The following is a 10,848-nucleotide window of genomic DNA, read 5'->3' as shown; positions in this document are numbered from 1 at the left end:
AGACCCTTCATCAGAAGATGACGCATTCAGTTTTAGATCTGATGGCGACAGCGAAATCATCCTCTAAAATAGTATGAGGAGAATATAGGACACGTGCCTATGTAATTCTTCGTTAAAACTTTCGCGGGTACTCGTCATGTTGAATAAAAGCTTTTGGGCTAATCGCCGCGTCAATTCTTAGGTGGCCCCAACGTTTCCCGAATGATGCTGGTCGCTTTCTCGAGGGATTATGAAGAGATGGTAATTTAAATTCATATATATAGGTATCCGCCTCAGGTGGTGGGGGGAGGGGAGCGAGAGGTTGGAGGACTGGGTACTTGATTCTTTTTGCTGATTACCTCGCCTCCTCTCCTCAATACAAGTTTTTATTGACGACGGTAATCAATATCAGGGTTGTACATTCAAGAAGCGAACAGTTACTGCTGCGAAAATATTTACACCAAATTTTTGCAAAGCGATGTTGGACGACTATTTTAGCTTTACAATCCGGGTGACGCTGACAGCAAAGAACGATAAAAACGTAGATGAATGAAAGAAATGCCTCGCAAGATGGCCACAATTTCATTTGAATATAATTTTTAATGCGGAATTGAAATGGGTTTTCAGCTGGCTAAGTCCTTGCATTAATTACTTGCGAGTGAACATTCACATCCTAATAAACTCCGTGAAAAACCGTGTGTCGTGCGTCATTTGTTTTCAACACGATGCAGAGACGTAGAATCCTTCTAGCTAACAATAAGCGAGTGGAAGTGTCATGGTGCTCTGATGTCTTAGAGCTGCGGTGATCATTGAGTCTCTCCTCGACGTAGATGAGCTGTACACTGATCAGCAGCATGGGGATGCGATACAGGCAACGGAAAAACCCCGCAGTGAAGATCTAAGACAAAAGTAGCTTTAGAAAAACAGCGATGGAACAGGAATTATTTGAATACAAAAATTGTCCGGAATTGTCCCACCATATGATTTACGATAGGAACAGAGTTGCAATGCAGTGAGAAGAGAGTTTCCAAAAATCAATTTGGATACTACTGGAATAAATGAAACAGGCTGGGACAGAAGGAAGAGGAATGTAGAGGTAATGAATATTACGGCAATGTGAATAAAAGAGTAAGACAGTGAGTGCGAATCATGATAAAAAACGAAGTTTTGTATTTGATAAAGTATTTTAGGAAATAGATAGTGATAGACATTTCAATAGACTTACTTACTAAAAATCTACTTGCCATCCAGATGCATGAACACGCCAGGTAGTGTCAGTAGAGGAGAAGAAGTGGAGGAAATGTTCGATAAATAGAAAGTTTATCAAAGAACAAAAGATAGGGATGTGGCCATTTTGGGATGAGTCATTGAAATAAGTGAGCAGAATTAGTTTTCGGCGGCTTCCGAACGATGAAAGATTTAGTGATTATGTGTTATTATTTGAAGATTAAGGAGAATTAAGAGCCATACTATGGTGAAGATGAGCTTTTAAGCTAAAGGTTTGACTAACAGTAAGTAGAAGTTGTAAATAAATGGAGACAGGAAATGAAAGATGTATTTACCGCATCAATGTGAACGGGCACTGGAAAAAAAAACAAAGGGAGACGCTGGGTATCGAAGTGGAAGACGAGAGAAGCAACCACGGATTTAACTAGACATGATGGCTAAAATGCGATGAAGAAGAAAATGTAAAAAAATAAAAGAGAGAGAGGTAAAAAGACATATAATAAACTAAACATTGAATTTTGAAGAGAAACGTATAAGACCAGGAAATAATGGCATGAGGGAATGTAAAAAATCGATTGATTAAAACGTAGGAAAAGATGACTTAGTATTCTATAAATTTAAAAAATAGCCGGGATGGTTACAAATCACCTGAGTATTGTTTAGCCCTAATAGATAAAAAATTAAGAAGGCATTTGTGGGTTTTGTAGGTGTGGAGCAGATAATTATATTTCAGTTGGGAAGACGAGAGATATATTAAGCGATACTGCAGGGGTAAAACAGATGACTGATGAATACAACCAAAACAAGGAAGTAAAGCTGGCTGGAGCATGTAGAAATAACTGAGATAGAAAACGAAAGAAAAGGACGGTTGATTTAGAAGAGGAGACAATGGTAAGTGGGGATGAAGGGAATGCACAAGACAGGATTATCAGGAGGTTATTCAACGAAACCTGACCTGCTAAACAGCTAACTATTAGGTTGATAAGATTGTATCAGGGCCGCCCCTAGCAGGTGCGGGGCTAGGGGCGAACCTTCATGCGGGGCCCTTACAATACAATACAGTAATAGTTGAAATTGCGTTTTCAAAACTATAGTATATTTTAATTTTTTCACGAACGCGGGCCCCAGGGCGGTCGCCCCGCCCTAAGGCCGGCCCTGGATTGTATAATGATAAACTCGCACGCTCCGCGCGCTCGTTAAGGGGCTCCGCCCCTTAAAACCCCGGTTCCGGCTTCGCCGTCAACATTTGTGGTCGTTCGAGGACTTTCGAAGTTCGAATAATCTCACCTCAGCTAGGGGCCGGCTTCGCCGGCCAAGGGGAAGGGAGACGCCCCACTCATTCCTCGAAACGGCTTCGCCGTTCCTCGCTGTAGGGCGGCTTCGCCGCCCAGGGGTTGAATGTGAGTTGAGATGGGTGAGTCTACAGCGGCTGCGCCGCTTGAACACCGGGGCGGCTTCGCCGCCCGAGGGTTACTGAAGCTCCTCCTCGCCTACGCCAGTTACTCCTCGGAACGGCTCCGCCGTTCCTCGCTGTGGGGCGGCTTCGCCGCCTTGGGGTTGAGGAGCCCCCCGCGGCTGCTCCGCTTAGTCCTCATTAATGCTCTTCTCCACCGAGAGGGGTGCCCAGGGGGATTGGGGGGTATTAATGTGTTATACATGCGGTCACCGATCGTCCACAGTGATCACGTAGCGATGATTGTAAAGGGTAGTGTAATGCGGCGTAGTAGTGGCGACAAGTACCCATAAAAGAACACTTAATGGCAAGTTTTTCATTTTTTTGCGGGGGGTTCCAACGGAATACCGGGGGCTTTATACTTGTGTTGAACCAAAGAAATCGTCCTTATAAATTCCGTGCCGATAAGTCCTAGGGGTCCGCAACAGTGGCGGAGTTCTGACGATTCCTTTACCCGGAGAGGCTACTTATTAGAGAATTGTTTTGGGATGTTTCACGGGGTTATCGGGGGTTTTAATAAGTAGAAGGGGCACCGGCTAAATTGTAACAAAGTACTCGGAAATGCGACTTAAAAATTTTTTTTTCTGCGAGGTTCCAAGAGGTGATCGGGGGTTTTCTGATATTTTTTCCCGTATGGTTTACGGTGGTTCAGCCTCACCAAATATTCCGGATCTAGAGCTCAGAGGGGACGGGTAGTGCGGCGTAATGTTTGCGAGAAGTTCCCAAATAGGAGACTTAATGGCACATTTTACATTTGGGGGGATTTCAGGGGGATACCGGGGGTTTGTGTGTGTACTCCATGCGGTCACCATCCGTTCACAGAATTTCCGTAGGGATGAGTCGTTGGGGTAAGAACCAGCGGTGGAGTAGTCACGAAATGTACCCAAAAAGTAGACTTATGTGCAAAATTTTATTTTTTGTGGGGTGTAGGTGGGTTTACTGGGGGTTTATGGGTTTGTACTGCCAATGTTCATCAATCGCCCATATCAATTCCGTAGCGATGAGTGGTAAGGGTTGGAAAAGCGGCGGAATTGTGGCGAAAAGTACCCGAAAAGGCTACTTATACGCAAATTTTAATTTTGTAGGGGGTTTAAGGGGGTTTAAATTGATGATGTTATATGATCACATCCATTTACTATCATATCTAAGAGAAGTTGTCCCTATGGCATCCATATTTCGAGAGTAATACAATAAAAAATAAATTTCTCCCCGAAAAAAATTAGTAGTGCCCGCCATTTTCATTTTTTCGCCGTTATATCGATTAAATAATTTATTAAATGTTTATTTTTTCTGAAAGTCAATGCATTAGTGTATGCAAATACTAAGTTTGAAAGAAATCGATCAGGTTAAAATTTACAAAATCCTGTGTTAATCTTTTTGATTTCGTAATTTTCTGTGATTTTCGGTATATTTTAATTTTTTTCTGAGTAACCAAGGACGACGAAAGAAAATTGTTGCCAACATTTCGTAGACGATATTATGAGCATATATAATAATCATTTTCGTTATCCTACACCCGAAATTAAGTCGAGGGGAGCGGAAGGAATGAAATTTTTTTCGAAAAATCAATTTGTGGACGCCATTTTGGCTGTAATTTTCTCAAATGGAAACTACTAAATTTACTTAATTACGTGCCTTTCTTCATCAGCCTTCAAAAAATGCATTAACGACTCGTGTGGCACGCACGGTTCGCGCGCAGTAAAATAAAAACCGAAAGACGGTCACCGGAAAAAGCCCGATTTCGGCCATTTTGTCATCCTAGCGACGACACGTGGCGGAAACTTCCGGTTTTCGGATTTTTCCTCCGGATCATTTCGGGATCCCCGCATGCCTGCCAAATTTCAGCTCTCCAGCACTCCTAGAAGTGGTCGGGAATTTGTATCCATGAGTGAGTCAGTTACCTCAAGGGCTGTATATAGATAGGATTATTGCCTATTTGAACAAATTCAGCAATTAATTAGCAACATTTTCCACCAAAAAATGTTACCGTCTCTAAGCTTCATTTTTGTTAAGGGGAAAATTGTGCAGGGAATGAGGATGCAGAATAATACGGTGACTTACTTCCGTATTCCGATATTCCTTTTCTTTTTCCTGCGACGCTTATCCTTTCCTTTCGCCATATCTTCAGCTCACTTTCAGACACACACAACCTCTGAAACAGCAGATATTCAACTGACAGACGCGACTGCTCTCTCTTACCGGGTCCTCACGATAGGTGGAGAAAAGCGAAGAAGCTGAGGAGTCACGGCAGTCGGACATCAAACATGGGTGGGAGGCCAGACAGCCTCTCATGCAGGATCCATTACACCCCACAAATCGAGATAGGCCAAGCGAATTTCATTCGCTTCTCTTCGACCTCACCACCTCACCTTAAAACGATAGGTAACCTGATACTTACTTCGTCTCCACGCGTCGGCGAGACGGGCGGAAGCGAGGCCTTAGTCTGAGGGTATCACTCCCCATTCCACTTTCTGCGACGTTGCCGTTGTTGGGAGGGCGGAGCGGGGCGAGGGGAGGTAAGAAATTCGAATTGGCCCGAATCACGTCCTTCGTCACCGTTTTGGGCCTGCAGTACTCCACGGTGTACCCATTTTAGGCCACGCGAATTGACATAGAACTGTGGGTCTCAAGGTGATTGTGGAAGAAAGGTGCAGCCACAGAATACTCGTTTTAGAAATTTCATGTTTTAGCTTGGAGTCCAGTTATAATTAGCCAAAGTCCAACTTGATTTTCTCGATCACCTGAGGACATATTAGTATTTATTTCCTCCCTGTATGTGAATACACGTCTCCTAAATACAATAAAGAAAACAGCAAGTCTCTATATCTTCCAGTTTTTCCGCAATTGAGTGGTATGTGAACTCCGGCAGAGGAAAAAACGATCGGCATCGGTCGCCCAGAGCGGCTCCCAGCCGTCACTACCATAACGCCTTAAGGGGGTTGACCGCGATTTGAAATTACGTTTTTAACGGTTTTTATAACGCAAGGAGCCACCGCTTGTGTCGCCTCTGTCGAAAGTGGAAGGGGGTTTTGGAGCTGGAGGGGAAGGATGAATTTGGAGGATGGGAGCAGTGAGAAGGCCCTCCCGCCACGAGAAAAAAATATGAGGTAACATGAGAGCAATAGGATTAGATGTCTTTTGGAGCATCAAATTTCCTCCCACCACTCCCCAGTAGAAGACATTCAGTGACTGCTCGCTTCGATGTCCCCCCTTATCAAAAGTCAGGCTGCTAATATGAGTCACCTAGTGGGCATAAGGGCGATAAACAATAACTTATCGCAGTTATTGTTGTACCTCAATAAATGTAGAAGATCAAATAAATGCACAAAATCTAAAAAAGAATGAGTCCAAACACGACGTATTTTTGACCATATTTAAAGAAGTAAGGCGTTTTAATAAGAAGACCGTCGCTTTCGCCGTACCTTTACGTATTGAATCATTCCTAAAGTTGAAACTCTAAAGTGATTGAAGACGATATGTATTTGGCTGCGTTTTTACAGCACTTGAAGACTAATGTGCTGTAGTAACGGGAATAGCTCACTTAGAAACATTTTCTCTTTTTCTCATTTACAGCCAATTGAATATAGGTCCCCGAGCCATTTTTTGTTTAGTACTATGAAGATGCATCGAAAAAAATTACGCTAACTCCGTAAAATCAATCTTTTATTGCTAATAGCATACTGAAATGGGGAAATCACTGGATTGAGTTACATCAAAGCACATAAAATTCTATTGGGGTTGTTAATGTGGATACATAGCTGCAATGTAATTAAACACGAGAAAATTTTAGTACATGGTGTCTCCTTTTATTTAGCGGAAATCATAAAAATCTGCTCGTACATCATTACATTACTTAATCATTAATCTTTTAGGATACCTAGGATGTATTATTTCTCTAAGTAGGTGGTCCATGTAGAAATCTTTCAATTTTTCTTCCATATTGTGAGTCCAGAAAGCATCATCTTTATTAATTTTCTCAAAAAGCATTCCGTGAGGGCTCCAGATCAGGAAAATGCAATATTTTTTTTTTACTATGTGCAACTGACCTTGCACTTGATAATAATAGCAGCTATTTCTTTATAGTGAGAGCTCTCCTTCAATCAATTCACAATATTGGATTATTTTCTTCTCGAAAGCTTCTCTCGGGGAAATATTTCTACAAGAATAAGGGCATTTCACCTCTAATATTCCTTCTCCATTCTGCAATATTCCATCAGGTGATGCGGCGAGGAAAGGAAGTTTCTCGTCTACAATGAGGCCTGATGGATTAACTCTTTCACCATTCTTGCGTGCGAAGTCAGCCACAGCCTTTGCTTCGCTTACCTCCCCGTACTCGGTCACTTTGTTTCCTTTAAAGGCTGGGTAAAGCAAACTTTTCACTGTATTTGCGCGAGGCGTTTTGGGGCGTAATTTACACACACGTCCGAAATTTGAGGCAGTTAGCCTCTTCAACCGTTCCGCAACCCAAATATCGCATCGTCGCTGCTCGCGGGTACTTTCCTCTAATGTCTTTCTTGCGGCGTTGTTTAGGCTCAACGACTTAAGAAACTCTTCTCTCTTCTCCTGGTCTACCTCTAAATTCTCGTCATCTTCAATTGGAGAACTTTTGTCCACTAGGCCGTAATGTTCATCTGGACCTGCAACTCTGAATCTTTTACTCCTGTTAGGTGGCATTTCCAATCGCCGCTTACACCTAATTTCCGATCCTCTGCTTCGACTTACGGCAAATCTTTTTGTAAAATAACCCGGACTCTTCTCCGTAATTTTCTTGTGTATCACGGAATGAATATTAGGCCCAACGTTGCAAGCCGTAGCCGCAACCTCACACCGTAACTGATATGCTCCTCTTAGGGCGAAATTGACCCTTTTTCCTCCTATGTACTTTGCCACATAGGCGTTGTAAGTTTCTGCATAATTATTTGTTACGTTCATAATAAGGCTAGGAGAATGGCGAACGAGGAGGGTATTTGCTGCCATTAATTCATCCCAAATTCTTTTTTCCTTCAGCTCGGGAACTAAGTTCATTTCCCCTTCCTTTGCACCCTTGCAGAAGTATTCTGCGCATCCGGAATGGTCGCCAAAAACATGGCATGGGCCATTTTTTAAATCTTTTTCCAAGTTTTTTACTGATTCTGGTGATTTTTCATTGGAACGAAAAAAATAGCTGAAGTTACAGCGGTCCTTAGGCGCATTAACCTATCGCCTACTCTCTTCCGTAGTAATGGTGGTATACGCCCAAATTCATTTTTGGTCTTTTTTATGATAACACGAATCCTATTGTAGTAGTTTCTCAGCAAAGGATTTACACATTCAATTTTCTGAATGGGGAAATCAATTCCATAAGGAAGATTGATTGCTAACTTCTTCGTAATGCTGCTGTCTCCATCGCCTGAAAGGAAAATACCAATTAATTTAGGGATAAGGAAGAAGAGCTAGTAATTTATAAAAACATAAGTACAAATTCGGGAAGGAAAACGAAAATAAAGGAATGAAAAACCATGATCATTAATAAAATGGGCATAGGAATCTTTGGGAAATAAAGTAAGCGAAATGGATACGAAGCATATAGGTAGAGCTCGTGGATTCAATGTTTGATTAAAAATGCAATAACGCCGCTTATAAGGCATAACTCGTTATTTGTCAAATTGAAATAGGGATTATTATTACCTATGAGTCGGTGGTACTTCAAATTATGCATCTCGATGCTTTTTTTAAATCCCTCCACTATAATATCTGACTCCATTGCCGTAGATGACGATGCCCAGTTTTTGAAACAAAGGTGCTCTTTTGGCTGGTTGCTCCTGCCACTGGAGGCTGCCTTGGCACATATAGAACAATATTTGTTCCTTACACCAATGAATAATACTTTCTTTGTCCTGTAACCAACAATGCATGCCTGGAAAAGTTAAAAAATATATATATTTTCACTCTACCGTGATATGCCACTGCATTTTAAAGCTTAAACTAGTCACTTGGGGCATCATAAAAACTCTTCCTCCCGTTCAACCATAATTTTGCACTAAAACATACTCTGTCAATTATATATTTTCTAATAAAGTTCCCGATACTCTAAACAGTTTAACAATGCATATGAGTAAAAGTCTGCGTGTTTTTAAATGAATATACATGAAAATAATTAAATGATGGTATAGCGTTTTACTAACCACGCCAGACAAGGAATTATAGTTGGTCTTGTAGGATCTTCTCCCCCATGAACCATCTGCTACTACTGTAATTAGCGGGACACCATTTTTATCAATCTCTCCAGCCTGAATAGCAAGCTCTGCCTCTTGCTCCGAGGCCTTTTTCATCAAGTCCCATGCAACATCATGGACTGCGGATGAAATTATTTGTTGAGTCTTTTGGTACGTTGAGTTGGACATACATGGCATATCAAGCACGGCACTCATTTCTGCCATTTGAGAGTAGCCTTGCCCAATACATATCGTGCTGGTGACCTAAAATTTAGGTAAAGATATTAACAATTTCAAGAATATATTCTATAATAGGGTTAAATGTTCTATATTCAAGTTCCATGTTCTAGGACATGCGGCCTTTCTTTCACCCTGCCCTTTCTATTCTTCACCCCCCCATATTTAAATCAATGCTATGGATTACCACTTACCATGGCTTGATTGATCGGCAGTTTCTCTCTGTTTGGATTTTCATTGGATAGTCTTTTCTATCCCACACATTTTGCATTTAAAACGAAATGAGCTAAAATATCCATTTCGTCTTTCGTCCAGGATCTCCATGTCTGACACGGTGCAACCAAATGGTTTATGATTTCCCATTTCTTTTAGAGATTGAAATAGATACTCGATGTCGAAAATTCTTCTTCCTTTGGGCTGGTAACAAGACTTGTCGGCATTGGGCGATAAAAAAGTGGTTCTGAAAAGACGAGAGCATGGGTATTTAGAGTTATCAGTTGATGCCAATAGTTTACGAAGGTAACAGCTCATTTATTTTCATCCAAGGTTTATGGACTAATCAAGAAAATTAATGATTTGCAGAAACAATGGAGGAACGGAAGTTTAAAGGAAATCCGGTGCAAAAATGGAATTAAAAATCAATGCCAAAACCGGATGGAATGCACTGCCGAGTTTGCAGCATAGAAAGAGAGAGAGAACTTCGCTTCAATCGGCAAGAAAATGCTTTGCAAAATAAAAGTTGCCATCTACCTTGCAGGACTTCGGGTTTCGTCCTTCTCGCCCGTGACTTCATCATTCGAAGGGGTTTCCGCCTCATTTTGTGTGGATTTCTCCGGCCAATGGCTGCATCCGGGCTCAGCATTTGCATCCCTGGAGTGAATAATTAAATATTATGAGTTTAATGGAAAATAATAGAAATGGAAACGTCTAAGTAATATATTTTAAATGTGTTGCAAACAAGATGTTCGACCAAGTCCGAGCAATCCTTTACAAAATCAAGAAGCGGAAGTTGGAATCCAGTGGAAAAATTGCATTCAAAAGCAATGTAATGATCACGTGGAATGAACTACCAAGTTTTCAGTGTAGAAAGAGAGAGAACAAAGAACTAAAACTTCGCTTAAATAAGTAAGAAAATGCTTTGCAAAATATAAATGCCATCTACCTTGCAGGACTTTGAGTTTCGTCCTTCTCGCCTGTGGCTTCATCATTCGAAGGGGTTTCCGCCACATCTTGATTGAATTTCTCCTGCAAATGATTGCATCCGGGCTCAGCATATGCATCCCTAGCGTGAATTATTAAATATAGTGAGTTTTTAACAAAATGCTGGAAAATCAGAGTGACGAAGATGAAATATACATTTGTGACGATGGCACAAACAAGGCACGAGAAAGTAGAAAATTATTTCACCTTACCTTTCTTTTTCTGTATTTTCTTTGCCCGTTGAGTCTGCTTTCGATGCTTGAAACTCCTTTTCAAGCTCTTCTGTAACAAATGTAAAAATATAAAATATATGTGCCTCGCCGATTAAATCGTTTAAACAGCGCGCTTAGAATCCGTGTTGAGATTTGACATTTCATCGTACGCAATGTACATATCAGAAGAACACATAACACTGGATACGTACTTTGCTTCGATGTTTTCCTCCGAGTAAGATTCTGCACATTGTAGACTTTTCTTTTTCACTTATCCTCTACGATATCTTGTTTTTCTGTAATGCTTCTTACATTCCTCCATATTGCCGTCCTTCCCACACGCTGG

General features: G+C 41.3%; 1 protein-coding gene across 1 annotated transcript; it reads right to left on the bottom strand.

Annotated features, from left to right (window-relative positions):
* Positions 1-7,782: 7,782 nt before the first annotated feature.
* LOC124162886 lies at positions 7,783-10,492 on the bottom strand. Its single transcript, XM_046539580.1, has 6 exons — positions 10,253-10,492; positions 9,841-9,960; positions 9,285-9,550; positions 8,824-9,117; positions 8,327-8,555; positions 7,783-8,048 (listed from the first exon to the last, which is right to left on the bottom strand). Exons 3-6 carry the CDS (start codon positions 9,285-9,287, stop codon positions 7,783-7,785), a joined length of 792 nt encoding a protein of 263 aa, XP_046395536.1. The 5' UTR covers positions 9,288-9,550; positions 9,841-9,960; positions 10,253-10,492.
* Positions 10,493-10,848: the final 356 nt, after the last annotated feature.

This window comes from Ischnura elegans, chromosome 7 (genome assembly GCF_921293095.1).
Source record: "Ischnura elegans chromosome 7, ioIscEleg1.1, whole genome shotgun sequence".
NCBI lineage: Eukaryota > Metazoa > Arthropoda > Insecta > Odonata > Coenagrionidae > Ischnura > Ischnura elegans.
Note: the sequence above shows the minus strand (reverse complement) of the source record. Positions and strands in the feature narration are given on the sequence as shown.